We start from the raw sequence: 16465 nt of genomic DNA, 5'->3' as shown, positions 1-16465 counted from the left end.
TAAGTACCTGCTTTCTTGCTTTGCTTCCAATTCTTTGCTATTGCCCTCCCCCCCCCTGTTGCTATAAGTATCTCAATATATATGCTAGCTCTCCCTGTCTTGGGTCTCCTAGCGTATACATCCAGTTGTGTTTATCACTGGGCCAAAGAACACGAAAAGTTGTAATGACTAGCAAAATGGTACTGAGTTCCTTGTTTTAGTTATTCCAAGTGTCTTTGGGCTTCACCTGTGATTATATCAAGTCTTTGTTAGAAACAGAACCTGTGTAGCCCAGAGTGGGAGGAACTTGCAAAGAGAATATACAAGCCCAAGCATGAGCTGGAACCAAGCAGAACTAAGAGGAAGGATGGATGTGGTGCCAGCACTCTGTCTGTCTATTCTGTCTCTGCTGATGTTACTTTGTCAGATCTGTCTACTGACAGAGGACGTTGCTGTTGTTACAGAAGCTCTGGGACCTTACTGCTGGTTCAGAAGCCCTGAAAGAGGACTTTCTTGCTGTCTGTTCACAGAAGTCCTGAAGGAGGGTTTTACTGATGTTTTCAGAGATTTCAGGACTTTACTGATGATTTGTGTTAATTTCTCAGACAGAGGCCCTGTTTGTTGGTCTGTGTTGATTTCACAGGCAGAAAGTGAATTGATGATAGTGCCGGCAATGTGTGTGAGTACTGCTGTAATTCTGCTAAGCTTGATGTGTGGAGCTGGAAGCTGCCTACCTGTGAATCCAAGTGACAGTTGGGTGAATTCAGGCAAGAGGTGGGAGCACTGAAAAGGGACAATGGAGTCTGGGAGTCAGCCTGAAGTCAAGATGAAAGGACCTCTACTTGGGTACTCAGTGCTGACTGACTAGATTAAGACTTTGTGACCTAGGAGTAGGAGACCTTTGTACTTAGTACCCCTTAAGGATGATTGAATTAAGGATGACTGGAAGCCTCTACAATCAAGATGAAAGAAGACTTTAGATGGGTACTTTATAGTGATTGATTCAGATTGTGAATTACTGAATGAAATCTTTTGTTTAAGAGTATGTGGCTACTTTAGTAATAAACTTATTGCTGTGAATGTTATACTTTGGTTTCTATGAATGTTTTACTTTAGTTCACTGTTAAATAAATAGAGTTCACTATACTATGTGATCAGAACCTTAAAGTTATTCACAGTAGTAGTCCTCAGGAGAGCTGCTTGTGCTTGACTTTACAACAATTAGTGACTTCTATAGTAGAATTCAAAATTATTTTTCAGAATGGCTGGACTGATTCATAGCTCTACCCATAGTGCTTTAGAATTGACTGTCTTATCCTCCTGACCATTTTTTGCCTTTTGTCACTTCCACTAATTTGCTGTTAGAAGTGCAAGCTCAGAGTTTTTGTTTTTATTTAATTATTAGATTGAAAATCCATTCTTATGCTCAACTGTCCTAAAGGTGGTTTCCCATTCACGACATCACTTCTCTCAACTTGATGTCTTTGCCCAAGGTCTCCTCTAAGTCTAGAAGGCTCTCTCTTCCTTTGTCTCCCGGAATCCCCAACTCCCTTTCAAGGTTCCAGTGCCAGCACCTACACAAGATTCTGTCTCCAACCCCCAACCCCACCAACTGTTTTTTTTTTAAAGAAATTGGGGTTAAGTAACTTGCTCAAGGTTACACGGACAGTTCTTTCTGGGTGTGGTGCTAAGTATCTGAGCCCGGATTCAATCCCCAGGTCATCCTGGGGCCTGGAACACTGGGGCCAGGGCTCTTACTCACTGAGCCACGTGGCCGCCCCCCCCCCCCAAATGTTAAGACTTCTTTCTTGTCACTTCCTTTCTTTAGAACTTACTTATATTTTTATGCATACAAGCCATTTCCCTCTAGTAGAATGTAAAGACTTGGAGAACAGAGACCATGACATTTTCATCTTTGTAACCCCAATCAAGTATACTGACTTGCACATAGCAGGCATTTAAGAAAATCTTATCGAAATGATTGTAATACTATACTATTAACTTACATTGAGCTAGATCTTTTTCAAAGAAGCTGCTTTCTGGCCCTGTCACTCTTATAATGAACTTGCAAAGTTGATTCTGTGAAGCCAAGGGCAACAAACTTTACATTTACTCTTGTGAAATTGTATCTTATTATATTTGAACCAATGTACTAGTTCGTGGAAAATCTTTTTGAATTTCCTCATCTAGTTTGTTCTCCCAATTTGGTGCTGACTGAAAAGTTAATAAATATGTCTTAGCATCACCTATTTAGAGGTCATTTAGTTTAACACATTCATTTTATTACAGAATAATATTCTCTTACAATCAAGAAGACTAAAAACCCCCCACTGATTTACCTTTGAGTTTCTGGAGTTCTTCTTTCAAGTCAGGCCCTGCAAGCATAAAAATGCTTTCTGACACTGGATTCTTATCAGTGAGACTTTCATTGCTGGTATTGACTATAGCTGTACAGTTCAATAAAGCTACATCTCCTTTCCTAAGGAAACAGAAAACATTCAAAACAGTTTACACATTAGCTCAGAAAGCTGAATAAGTGCTGCTCTTCATCTTTCCTTATCAATAATGAGTCTCTTATTTCATTAAATCTTCCTTCTCAAAATTCATTACCTTGTTAAAAGAAATAATCTTATAAAATAATTCATAAGGGGCAGTTAGGTGGCACAATGGATACAGCACCAGTCCAGAGTCAGGAGGACTTGAGTTCAAATCTGGCCTCAGACATTTACTAACTGTGTGACCCTGACCAAATCATTGGATTGCCTCCAAAAAATAAAATAAAATGGTTTACAATACATGTAAAAATCATATTTTCCCTTAAAATTTTTGGTTCTCTTTTGTGTATCTGAATACTTGGACTTTTATGAAGGAAGAATATATTAACTGGGCAAGGGGCAAACATACTTTATCTTCTTCCTAAGACACCATGGCTCTACCAGCTCATTTTAAAAGACAGAATAGAGAATAACTGTTTTAGAACGTTATATCTAGAAATAACATAATTTAATTGTTGAAACATATGAATCTTTTTTTTAATTGCTTCTTGAAATATCTATTTTTCTTGTAATATGTATCTGTAGATATACCTATGTTATCTATTATTTATCTATCTTTCTATTTCATCTCTCTATCCAGAGTTGAATCTTGTTTATTTAAACGGGATTCAATATCAAAGAATTATCAGAATTGCTACTCCTGGTTCTCTGTATTGATTAAACTTACCAAAGAATCACTTTTCCACTGAGCTCTTTACTGAAGGGAAAAGGTGATCTAATGACTTCATCCTGGAATTTTTCAGTTAGAGTTTCTGAGGAATCTACTTCATCTGCTTCATACCATTCAAACCAGCTGGGCAGAGTATCAATATCCACAAACTGGGAAGGAGCACCCAAAGGATCCATGGTATGAAACTTGGCTCTAACTTCTTAGCAATTTAGTTTTTAATGGAACTCCTATAAGCTTGAAAGACATACACAAAAACCTTCAGAAAGTACTTTAAATAAAGAATATTGCAGTGTAAAAATATCTTAATAGCAAGTTTGTTTTAATTATTTAAATATCATATAAAGAAAAAACAATAAAAGTGTTGCCACCTCCAATCAATAACAAGAACAATAAAATATGCTTTCATTTTCATAGTTTTTCATTGATACTTGAAAAATCACTTCATATAACCCCAAATAAAAGATTAATGCTATAAACATGATCTTTTTTCCCACCAGTCTATAAATCTTCTCCAGCTTTTTTCTATCTGGGCTCTTTTCTCCAGATTCCCTTTCCTTTATCTCTTCTTTCTATCTCAGATTGGAACACATTGTGTCCTGGGAAACTAAAGTTGGGATGGCAAATTGTAGGTCTAGGTAGTGGTCTGAACTTCTTGAGAAACTGAGAAAGTTAAGTAGGCAAACCCACATGCACACACACACACACATCTCCCTCATTAGACTGTGAGCTTCTTGAGGGCAGGAAATGTCTTCTACCTTTTTTTTTTCTTTTTCTTTTGGTATTCTCATCATGTAGCATACTGCCTGGCAGGCACACAGTAGGTACTTAATAAACATTTATTAACTGAGTGAAACATTGAAACCTTTACTAAAAGGATCGAGGTTTTTAAAGTATAGTTATCTATTGTTACAAAATTGACAGTATACTACAGGACCAAGAAAAAAAAAGAAGGAATAAGCATAGGTTAAGAAGCAGCAAATAATCCCTATCTGTGGGTTTTTGTGACATTGTTCTCTTTAGGCTCTCCTAACCGCTGGATTGTGCTTTGTTAATTCATTTTGCTGGGTCATCATGCTTATCACATCCACAAAATATTCTTTATAGAAGTAAACCCAAACCCAAACATCACACAAGAAATATGAATTGTGCATAGCTGGGACACACAATTACCATAAACATGACAACAGTACCTACATCAATTTACTTACTTGGTGCCATACTAAATTACCAAAGCATTACTTTAAAAAACTAGACCAAAAAAAAAAAATAAGATTCATCTGGAGGAAAAAAATGTCTAGAATCTCAAGAAAAACGTAGGAAGCAAGAATACCTACCAATATTAGATCTAAAACTATATGACTAAGCCCTAATCATCAAAATTAATTTGTATTGGTTAAAAAAATAGAAAACAGTTCAATCCAATTAGGTATAGATAACTTAGAAGCAATTTAAAGTAGTAGCAGAACGTTTGTTAAGTCTAAAGAATCAAACTACTGGGGTAACAGCTATTTCAAAAATATTTAGGAAAAATGGAAAACAGTCTGGGAGAAATAAGGCTTACAATGTAAACCTTACAGCAACATCATGAGCCATGTATCATAATTAGCTCCAAATGAAAATAAAATGTTACATCATAAACAAAATGAGGAGCAGGGAAGGAGATAAATTTCACAACTATGGAGAAGGAAAATATTCTTGACCAAACAACAAACAAAGAGGATTATAGGAAACAAAAAAGACAATTTTGAATAAATCTAACTGAAAATCTAGTATATGAACAAAGCCCCAAACAACTAAATGTAGAAGGAAAACTCTTGACTAGGGAAAAAAAAAATCTTTGCAGCAAGTTTTTCTGACACAGGTCTGATTTTCAAGATATATAAAGAAATTTATTAAAATACAGAACAAAGAGCCATTCTCCAATAAATAGATGATCAAAATATATGAACATATAAAAAAAGCAAGCTGTGAACAATCATTAATAATTATAAAAGAGAAGCTACTTCACAAGATCAGACTGTCAAAGAACAAAGGAAAAAATGATAATTGTTGGAGGGGACCTAGGAGGATAGAACACGAATACATTTTTGGTGGCACTGTGAACTGGTCCAACTATTCTAGAAAGCAATTTGGAACTGTGTCTCTGAAGTCATTAAACTTTGCATATACCCTGTGACCCATTAAGTAGAAAAATATTCATAAAAGCACTTTTTTAATGTAATAAAGAACTAGAAACCAAAGGGTTATCCATAAATTGAGTAATAGCTTAACAAATTATTTTATGGAAACCTAAAAGGATATTATTCTACCATGAAAAATGGTGAAAGGGATAAATTCAGAGAAACCTGAGAAGATCTGAATGGGGGTTGGAGGGGTAGAGGGGAGAAAGGTGTCAAGATGTTTGGGAAGAAGGGTAGAGTAATAGTGATGCTCCCAAAAAGGGAAGAAAAGAGAATCAGTGAAGCATTTAAAGAAAATGCACCGAAGTCAGAGAAAAGATCAGAAGGCAATATACCAACAAGTAAGAAGGCTTTGAATAAACATGCTGAATTGAATATATGCTTTTTAAAGCACTTTTCCCCCACTTTTAAAAAAAGGCTTATGTAATAAGATTCAGGGTTTTATCTACAGCCCTTTTTCTGTTGTTTTTATATATGAAAATGTTCATATTTATGGTATTTGTCAAGTTTAGAATAAAAAATTTTAAAAAGAAACATTTAGATAAAGAAGAATGGAGGTAGAAATTAAAGCAAAATTGTTGTTAGAGGGTACTATAGATCATCTGGACAGAAAAAAGGAACATATGAGGAGTTTAGGAGTTGAAGAACTTAGAAACAATGGCACAAGATAATGGTGACAGCAAATTCAACTATCCAGTCATCTGCTGGAGCCCTCTCTGTAAAAATCAGAGTGGCTGATACTATTAGACTTGCTTCCTTAATGGTCCAAAATATAATTTACAGTTGAGAAGCTGAGGCCTAGGGAGATAAACAGATTTGCTTGTCTAAAGTCACACAGGTAGTAAATATCACAAGTAATTAAGTCTTAGTACCCCAAGGTACTAGTTTTGCTGTTTATAATCTGCCATAGTGGAAGAAGTTACCAAGCACTGAGTCTTGACACTGATATATCTGTATTGGTACAACTCAATTTTCTTCAACATTTATTATGCACTTATTTGCAAGACATAGTACTAGCTTACCCTGGGATGCGACCTTTTGACTGAATCCAAGTTTTACAGAACAAATCCATTTATTAAGGGGATTTTTTCTGTGAAGTTTGGATTCAGTCAAAGATCATATGTGGCCATTGAGGTGGCAGATTCCCCACCCCTGCAACCCTTCCTCAATAATGCTGCCAAAATAATTTTCCTAAAGTATATATCTAACCATGTCACTTTTCCTCCCCTCTACACCTTTACTTAATAAACTTCTGTTTGAAACTGAAAGGCTCTTCAAACCTGGTCTTCCTAACTTTAGTCTTCACACAAAAAATGAAAAAAAATATTATGAAGGGATCTGCAAACCTCAGAGTGCCATATAAATACAAGCTACTGCTATTACTCTTATTATTACTTTACTCCACTCCATGCACTCTATGATCCAACTACCAAATTGCACCATATCCAGTCTCTGGATTTGTACTGGCTGTCCTCCACACCTAGAATGCTTCCCCCTCTTCACCTTCACTTTTTTGAGTGTCTGGCTTCCTTTAAACTCAGCTCCAATGCCTGCTTCTGCAGAAGGGTTTCTACCTCTGTATATATCTTGCACATACCCCCTTCATTAGTTGTTTTCTTCCCCATCAGAATATAAGTTCCATGATCACAGGGTCTGCTTTTGCCTTGGTAGCACACAGCACTTAATATACATTCTTACTGACTGAATGACTGGTTTTAGGTCAAATGATTGCATTCAAATTCCAACTTTGAACCTTACTCTGTGACTTTAATCATACTGCTCTGCTTCCTTGGCCATCAGCTGCCTCATCTGCACAGGGAGAAGGGTCACTGAAAGCCTGTGAAAGAAGGGAGCACTTGATAGAGCTGGATCATGCACGAAGAGAAGGATTTCAACACCTGGAGACTAATGGGGTTTGGGAATACATAAGGGAAGGAATGTGCAAAGATGGGAAAGGATAGATATATAGAATGCAATGTGCCTACAAAGCATAGAAGTGAAAAATAAAATTGGAAAGGAAGACTGGAGTGAGACTAGAACACTTAGTCTGTATTTTATCCTTCAAGGAGGCCCATACAATTTAAAGCTATGAGAAACTTCAGAAGCAACGGAAACAATGTTCCATCAGGAACATTAGATGACTTTTGACAGCTTGGGCAAAATGTATTTCTGAGACAAAACACAGAAGGCAGAAGAGCCCATTTATATCCCCTTGTACACCTCGAGCTCCTAGAGATCTGGGATGTTTGTTTTTTTTTTTTTTTTACTTTAGATCACTGGCACCCAGCCGTGTCTCCAATACAGCAAGTGCTCAATAAATATTCGAAATTATTATAATGCCCTAAGGAAAGTCCTGAAATAAGATAGTGGCAGCAGAAGTGCAAAGAAGCCAGAAAGGCCGTCAAGAACAGTCCTTAGCGTAATTTTCCTCCGACGAACGGAGTCAGGTAGGGACAAGATCAAGAAGGGATTTGGCGCCGAGGGACCAGAGTTCAGATCCTGACCCTGTTATTCTTTAACTAACCATGTCAGGAAAGGCAGTTTTCTCTTGGACTGGATGTCTGGGGTTCCTTCCCACGCTAAATCTGTGGTCCTAAGGAGGGAGGGAGAAAGCGAGCCTGGGTTTTAAATCATTAACCCCGCAGTCTTCCAGGTAGCCCACAGAGGCAGCGCTTCTCCCAGACCAAGGCCCCTGAAGAGACCCAGGAAGCGGCTCCGCTCACTCAGCATCCCGAGCCTGGGCCCACCCTGTCTTCCGCGGCCGCTGCCCGGGAAGCACAGGCTGCCAGGACGCGTCCCGGCCCCGGCTCTCGGTCACCCTCCTGGGGAGGGGCTCGACCCCGTACGGGCGGCGGGCACAGAAGCGCCGCGTCAGCCACACGGCCCTCGGCCCAACCGTCCTCCCTCCCAGCCCCGGCCCCGGCTCTGGTTCTCACCGCGCTTCCGCTTCTCCATTCGGACAGTGGGAGTGGGGCTGGGGGCTAGGACGGGGTCAAGCTCCAGAAAGCGGGCGGCTCCGCCACATCCTCGGAGGCAGGTAGCTAGAGGGCGGCAGAAATGGTTAGAAACCCAGCAGCAGACAAGGACCAGAAGCTAAAGAGTCCCAGGACTCCGACTTCCGCTCTGCGCCGGGCGGACCAATCAGCAAGCAGCACTAGACGTCACTTCCTTCTGGGCTCGTGAAGGGGGCCAGGTCCAGCGGAAGCGTAGCCGGAAGGGGCGGGACTAGTTGTAGGGAGCTGCCTGGAGATCCGCGTGCTGCCCGCTCTTGGTGTTCGGCCTTGGTGGCTGCTGTGTTCCTCGGACGCCCGTGGAGTACCCCCGGTGCTTGTTGGTGTGCGGCGGAAGGAGGCGCGGGTAGGTGAGTGGACTCTTGTAGGTTGCGATTTGGGTCATTTTCTGCCAACGTGGGCCGGTCACCACCGGTGGTCACGAGCCATCCCCTCCCTGGGAGCTTGGATACCTGCAGCTCGAGTGGTCCGGGACCCATGCAAGGTGATGAGACGTTTATCGCTCCCCTCCCCCACGTCACTGGTGCTCCTAGGCTCTGAGAGGCGCTGCCGGCAGAAACCATTGCCCTGGAGGGTCCTGCCAGCCCCAGGCCGGGTACCGGGTCTGCTGACCCCAGCCCACTTCTAAGGGATCCCTCCCCAGCCGGCTGGCCGTCGGGTGATGAATTACTCGGTCATGGTAACTCACTAAATGGGCACTGTGTGCTTTTCTCACCCTCGATAAGAGTACTGAATTTTTAAGACCTAGGTTGCTTTGCTTAGGTACTTAATAGTACTTTGAAACGGGTTTTAAGTATGTTTTATATTGTTTGACAATATAATCCTCACAACCCTCCCTCCATGCAGCCAATATTATTGTTATCACCCCACTTTATATAAAAACAAACTGAGGCTCGTAAAGGTTAAGATGCCTAGGCTAGTTTGCCATAGGATCTTAGATTTGGAGCTTGAAGGAACTTCAGAAGCCAGCTTCCTTATTATTATGATTTTTATTATTATTCATTTTAATATTTAAATTATCTTTATTTTATTAATTTTATTTTTCTCAAGTCAGTGTTTTTTAATTAGTCGCACTGATAACCCTCCCTCACTGCACAAGTTTAAAAAAAAAAAAGATGTGGGGCGGCCAGGTAGCACAGCGAGTAAGAGCACCTGCTCCAGAGTCAGGATGACCTGGGATTGAACCCCGGGCTCAGATACTTAGCACTACACCCAAAAATAACTGGCGGTGTAACCTTAAGCAAGTTACTTAACTTAAAAATAATAATTGCTTAAAAAAATAAAAAAGAGGTCCCTCAGTGTGTATCTTCTTAGTTTGGCAAAATAAATTCCTACATTAATTATGCCCCTAGATCTGCATGTCTGCATTTTAAGTTCATTGCCTCTCTGTCAAAGAATGAGTGACCTATTTCATCTCCATTCTTTAGGATTCATGTTTTATCATTGCATTGATTAGAATTCTCAAGTCTTTGAAAGTTGTTTTTCTCTGCAAATTATTATCATTGTGTAAATTGTTCTATTTCTATTCACTTTGCTTTCCTTCAGTTCATAAAGACCTTCCCAGTTTCCTCTGAAATTGTTAGTTTCATCATTTCTTATGGTACAGTAATATTCCATTAGATACATAGATCTTATATATTTAGCCATTCTCCAATGGGCATTTTCCCTTAGTTTTCAATATTGTAATATTACTTAAAAAATGCTATAAATATTTTCACATGCCTAGATCCTTTTAAAAAACTTTTATTTCTTTGGGGCATAGACCTTCTAGTAGTGTAGATGAGTCAAAATGTTTGCATACTTTGGTAACTTTCTAAGCATAACTCTTAAATTATTTTCCAGAATGGCTCAATCAATTCACAGCTTCACCAGGAGTTCACTAGTTCTTCCAACATTTGTCATTTTTCCTACTCTGGTAGTTGTGAGGTGGACCTCCACGTTGCTTTAATTTGCATTTTTCTAATTATTAGCATTGAGACTACTTTTTCATATGATTGTTGATAGTTTGGATTTCTTTCTTTGAAAACTGCTTATTCTTAATCCTTATACCATTTATCTATTGGGGAATAGCTCTTGTTCTTAATAATTTGAATCAGTTTATGATTCAAATGAAATGAGACCTTTTATCATAGAAAACTTTTATTGGAAACTTACTGCAAATATTTTCCTCAGTTACCTGTTTCCCTTCTAATTTTTATTACATCAGATTTGTTTATGCAAAAACATAAATTTTATGTAATCAAAATTGTCCATTTTGTTTTATGTCATCCTCTCTATCATTAATTTAGTCATGACCTCATTCCTTGTCCATAGGTCCTAAAGATAATTTCTTCCTTGCTCCTTTAATTTGTTCATGATGTCACCTTTTATAGCTAGGGTCATGTATCCATTTAGAGTTTATTTTGGTATATGGTGTGAGGACCAGCCCCCCTTTATTTTACAGATTGAAAAACTGAGGCTCATGAAAAATTAAGTGACTTGCTGAAGGTCACACAGGTAGTGAGCATCAGGGACAGACTAGTTGACCTTCTTATCTTATGCACACAATCTTTTCAGTGTACCAGGGTGCCTATCCAGGGCTGAATTTTGTGCTACAAAATAAAATGCAAGGATAACTGCATAGAAGAGTTAGAATGTAACCTGGGTTTTGAGGTTGGGTGGAGAACAGAGAGGAAACTTTTTTTTTTTAATGGGGCATCACTTGAATAAGGACATAAATAGTAATGATAGATGTTGGAGTGATGGAATGTGAGAGAACCTGAGCACAAGATGAAGTTATGCTTTGAGAAATAGTTGGGGTAAAATTATATTGATTAGTTGGGTTGGGGTTATTTTATGGATGGTCTTTAAATACAAGCAGAGACTTTGGAGTTAGAAGCTTACAGTCACTAAATGTTTATCCTTGTGAGCATGCTGGGATGAAAAGTAGTATTTAAGGAGTATTATTGCTTATGCCAGTTGTATTAGATCTGGGAGAACCTGGATTAGGGAAGCCAACCAGGAGACTATTGTCACGCTAGTGTGAGAGTTGCTAAAAGTAATAAAGAAAAGAATGGGTAGAAAAGATGGCATTACTTTAAGCTACCCCCTAAACTTCAGTTCTGATTGGATGAGTTCAGAGAAGGGATCCGAGAGGGAAGGACCAGGCTTTTAAGAACCCCAGTGGCAGAGATGAGATTCAAACCCAGGGCACAAGAGAATGGAAAGAGCTAAAAATGCCTCCAAGGTTTTGAGACTGAGTAATTGGGAGAATGATGGGGGGGGGGGGAAGCAGGGGGGGATTCTAACAGAAAATAGAAAGTGAGGAGACAGAGAAGGTTTTAAGGAACAGGTGATTAGTTTGATCTTGAACATACTGAGTTTGAGGTAACAGTGAAGGCCCTGTAGTGATCATCTAAGTGTAGATAGGGAAATTGGCCCTAGAGAAATATACAGGAATCATTTGAACTGTGGCCATAGTTAAACCATGGGGGTGGATTCAGTTACCAAGGGAAAGAGATGGAAAAGTGCTAAAACTGAATCTTGAGTGGGTTAATTAAAATAAGAGAAGAAATTTAGCATAATTAATGGCTAAATGGGCTGAAATGTGACTAGTTATTCAGCTATGTTGAGACTTGAATGTCACAGATCTGATTAAGGTACATCAGACATAATATAACTAGTCTGGAGTTAGAGTAACATTAATCAAGAATGTATACAAAATGAAGGCCAAGATAAGTAATGTGTGTAGCTTTATGTTAAAAGAAGTAATTTAGTATAACTTCATATAACAAACAAGCACATGTTGTCTGTTGTTAATCATGTGACTACTCAGTAGCCATCTGACAGCACAGGGAATCTAAAAGAATTGAATTGTTTATTTGCTTACAGGTGGTTTACTTCCTGTGGAATTAGATGGTTTGCCATGGGGCTCACCAAGCAGTACCTGCGTTATGCTGCCAGTGCTGTCTTTGGTTTGATTGGCAGCCAGAAGGGCAACATTGTCTTTGTAACTCTTCGTGGTGAGAAGGGGCGCTATGTGGCGGTGCCAGCCTGTGAACACGTCTTCATCTGGGATATACGAAAAGGAGAGAAGGTAAAGTAGTCATCCACTAGTGACTTCAGGATTTATATTAGGGTAAATGGGGGGGTAGAGAAGAGGGAGATGCTAGAGAGCAATTTGTCTATGACTACACCCATTCTCATGTAACAGGGATCCTCTTTCTTTGGCAACAAACAGCATAATATCAGGTCCAAACCATGGGTGCTAGCATTACCACAATCTCAGGGACTCCTCCCCAATATCTGTAGGGTACCTTAAAGGAATTAATCTGCTGATTTTTTGCTATTTCTCAGAACTTTGCTTTTGAACCCCCTGCCTGATCTTGGCCTTAAATGTCCAGTTCTTACAGGTTATCAGCAAATTTCAGGGTAAAAACTAAAATGTTTTCTTATGTTGTGGAGGAGAGAGAATCATAGGATTTAGAGCTAGGAAAAGGCTGGAAGAGATCTTTTAGTTTGATTCCCCTTTTAAAGATAAAGAAAGTGAGGTCCAGATAGAGGAAGGCATGATAAAATAAGGAGTAAGCAGATTAACTGCCTGTATCATCCTCCATCTTTCCCCAGTTACATGCTTGATATGTCCTAAGAAGTTAATTCATTTACAGAGAGAATCTGAAAATAATTCTGATATCCTGAAAATTTGTTCTTCTGAAAATAGTATATGTTATACTTTTAACCCTTAAGTCCCAAAATCAAAATTTTATTGCTAGCATTTGCATGAAGTAAAAGTTTGATAGTTTATTGCTCTTGCCTGGCAGACTTACTTTGTGTTGTTTTGATAAGTTACCTTACTCATTGTTCTACCTTCATTTCACTTAACCAATGGGACTAATAATTCCTGCCTCAAAAAGACTCAGCATGTAATTACTATCTGAAATATGATTTGAATAATTGTCATTGACATTAAGTGTACAAATATCTCCCCACCTTTGCAGAAAAGGAAAGCTTAGCTCCTGCACAGCTCGTTTCAGCGTTCTTGTTTTTTTTTTGTGTTTTCAGATTCTTATTCTCCAGGGGCTCAAACATGAAGTTACCTGTTTATGTCCCTCACCAGATGGATTACACTTATCTGTGGGCTATGAGGATGGATCTATCTGCATCTTCAGTCTTCTGAGTGGTGAAGGGAATGTGACTTTCAATGGACACAAGGCAGCTGTCACTGCCTTGAATTATGATCAGCTTGGAGGCAGGCTAGTGTCTGGCTCAAAGGTAGGAATTGTGGGGGACGTGACTGGGCATGTACTGAACCTTTGATAAAATAAAGATACAATCATATGTTCAAATGGATTTTTTTTGTAAGAGTTTTTGTGGGAGGCTTTGGACTCTCAGCGATATGAAACTACAATTGCTTGGGGTGGGATTTAGGATGAATCGTAAGATTTGGAGATGAGCTTCCCAGAGCACTTCTGGTTCTTTTGATGCTTTTAAACCTTCGAAGGTAGCTTCTTCTCACAGAATTAGAAAGGCAGGGTAGCATGAGTCATATGTGAATTAGGTAAGAACAGCAGTGAAGGAATGGCTGGTCTCTTGTTGGACAACACTAATCTTGTTTTTGCCATCTCTGTTCTCTTCAAAGGACACTGATGTTATTGTGTGGGATGTGATCAATGAGAGTGGCCTCTACCGTCTGAAGGGACATAAGGATGCCATCACACAGACACTATTCCTACGAGAAAAAAACCTGCTGGTTACCAGGTAAAGACCTAATAGTTACCCTACTAGGTCTTCCCCACTTCTCTTCTTTCATTGGGACTGCTCAGGAATGGATGAATGGAAGAATGAAAACAATTATTGGCTTATTAGGTTAAAAGAAGTGTACTATGTACTTAGGATGCAAATAGAAAAATGAGAAAAAAGGAACTCACATTCTAATGGGGCAAATATATATGGAAGGAATCAGCTCTGCTGAAGATGGAAAGGTCCTCAGGGCGTAGTGGCAAATTAGATGATAATGTATCTTCTTTAGTATCATCAAAAAAGTTTTTTTTAAATTATCATCAAAAAGAATTTTTTGTTCTTTTTTTTCAAATGCTTTATTAACTTCTGATTTACATCATTCGTTTCTGCCAGATTTTGAGTTACAAATTTTCTTCCCGTTTTTCCCCTATCCACCGCCCCAAAATAGCAGTCCCACAGGATATCCCCTTCTCCAATCTGCTCTCTTCCATATTTTCTCCCCTATCCCTTTTGACTTTTCCAGTGGATCTCTATGCCCCAGTGACTGTATATCTCATTTCCCAATTACATGTAAAATAGTATTAATAATAGTATATATATATTTAAACATTTGATTTTAAAACTTTGAATTCCAGATTCATTCCCTTCTTCCCTTGTCACCCACCCTTACTGGGAAGATAAGCAGTTCAGTATAGGTTATACATGTGTGGCTAATGCAAAACAATAACATAGTAAATATATTGTAAAAGACTGACTATATTTCCCTCCCTCCTATCCTACCTCCAACTTGTTCTGTTCTCTACTTTGATCCCATACTTTTTCAAAAGTGGGTGCTTCTAACTTCCCTCCCCCTCAGCCTGCCCTCCCTTCCATCATCCCCCATCTCATCCCCTTCCCCCCACTCTCCTGTAGGGTGAGATACCCTATTTAGTGTGTATATCATTCCCTCCTCAAGCCAAATTCAATGGGAATTCCCTTTTGCCTTCCTATTCTTTCCCTCCATTGTAACCATTTTCCCTTGCCTCTTCTATATAAGATAGTTTACCCCATTCTGTCTCTCCCCATCTCCTCGCATTATATTCCTCTCTCACCTCTTAACTTCACCTTTTAAGTATCATCCCTTAATATTCAATTGGTTCTGTGCCCTCTATGTATGTATACCTGTAAACATATACACACATTCGTATTCATGTGCCCATATACCCTCATATATAGACTATATATATATATATATATATATATGTATGTATGTATGTATGTGTATATATATATTCCCTTCAACTCCTGAGAAAGGTTTCATCAGTTATAGTTATTGTTTGTCCATGTAGGAATGTTAATAGTTCAACTTTGATAAGTTCCTTATGATTTCTTTTCCCTGTTTACCTTCTCATGCTTCTCTTGCTTCTTGTATCTGAATGTCAAATTTTCTATTCAACTCTGGTTTTTTCAACAAGAATGCTTGAAAATCCTCTATTCCACTGAATGACCATATTTTCCCCTGAAATATGATACTCAGTTTTGCTGGGTAGGTGACTCTTGGTTTTAATCCCAGCTCCTTTGACCTCCGGAATATCATATTCCAAGCCCTTGGATTCCCTCAGTGTAGAAGCTGCCAGATCCTGGGTTTTCCTGATTGTGTTTCCACAATATTTAAAATGTTTCTTCCTGGTTGCTTGTAATATTCTCTCCTTAATCTCTGAGAATTCCGGAACCTGGCTGTAATATTCCTAGGAGTTTTCTTTTTGGGATCTTTTTGAGGAGGTGATCAGTGGATTCTTTCGACCTCTATTTTGCCCTCTGGTTCTATCAGGGCAGTTTTCTTTGAGAACTTCCTGGAGGATGATTTCTAGGTTCTTACTTTGATCATAGCTTTCAGGTAGTCCAATAATTTTTAAATTATCTCTCCTGGATCTATTTTTCAGGTCAGTGGTTTTTCCCATGAGATATTTCATATTGCCTTCTATTCTTTCATTTGTTTGGATCTGTTTAACAGCATCTTGATTTCTCATAAAATCATTAGCTTCCATTTGCTCCAATCTAATTCTGAAACAATGATTCTCCTCATTGAGCTTTTGAGATTCTTTTTCCATATGGCAAATTTGGCTTTTTAAGGCATTCTTCTCCTCATTGCCTTTTTGAGCCTCTTTTGCCATTTGAGTTAGTCTATTTTTTTAAGGTGTGCTTTTCCTCAGGCAGGCTGTTGACTCTCATTTCATAATTTTCTTGCATTGTTCTCATTTCTCTTCCCAATTTTTCCTCCACTTCTCTTATCTGCTTCTTAAGGTCCTCTATGGCCTGTAGCCAGCTTGTATTTTCCTTTGAAGCTTTTGGTGCAGGAGTTCTGACTTCACT

At 38.9% G+C, this 16465-nt stretch overlaps 2 protein-coding genes across 7 annotated transcripts in view; one reads left to right on the top strand and one right to left on the bottom strand.

Moving 5' to 3' along the window:
* GDAP2 (ganglioside induced differentiation associated protein 2) overlaps positions 1-8520 on the bottom strand; it is a 67893-nt gene extending 59373 nt beyond the window's left edge. The window contains exons 1-3 of one of the 4 annotated variants that reach the window (XM_069090230.1): positions 8321-8517; positions 3202-3438; positions 2319-2458 (exon numbers count right to left, since the gene is read on the bottom strand). In XM_069090230.1, the coding sequence (XP_068946331.1) occupies positions 2319-2458; positions 3202-3380 (319 nt within the window). In that variant the 5' untranslated portion in view covers positions 3381-3438; positions 8321-8517. Of the gene's footprint in view, positions 1-2318; positions 2459-3201; positions 3439-8320 lie in introns of all 4 variants that reach the window. The other 3 variants (XM_069090231.1, XM_069090232.1, XM_069090233.1) reach the window with 3 other exon arrangements.
* A 69-nt stretch (positions 8521-8589) lies between these two features.
* WDR3 (WD repeat domain 3) overlaps positions 8590-16465 on the top strand; it is a 38277-nt gene continuing 30401 nt past the window's right edge. Inside the window, exons 1-4 of one of the 3 annotated variants that reach the window (XM_069090229.1) lie at positions 8590-8745; positions 12266-12470; positions 13436-13645; positions 14013-14131. In XM_069090229.1, coding sequence (XP_068946330.1) covers positions 12300-12470; positions 13436-13645; positions 14013-14131 — 500 coding nt within the window. In that variant the 5' untranslated portion in view covers positions 8590-8745; positions 12266-12299. The remainder of the gene's footprint in view (positions 8746-12265; positions 12471-13435; positions 13646-14012; positions 14132-16465) is intronic. The other 2 variants (XM_069090227.1, XM_069090228.1) reach the window with 2 other exon arrangements.

Source organism: Petaurus breviceps, unplaced genomic scaffold (assembly GCF_028583685.1).
Source record: "Petaurus breviceps papuanus isolate PSGF00001 unplaced genomic scaffold, PetGlider_PUasm1.0 186, whole genome shotgun sequence".
Taxonomy (NCBI): domain Eukaryota; kingdom Metazoa; phylum Chordata; class Mammalia; order Diprotodontia; family Petauridae; genus Petaurus; species Petaurus breviceps.
The sequence above is the reverse complement of the archived record's forward strand: the minus strand, read 5'-3'. Positions and strand labels throughout refer to the sequence as shown.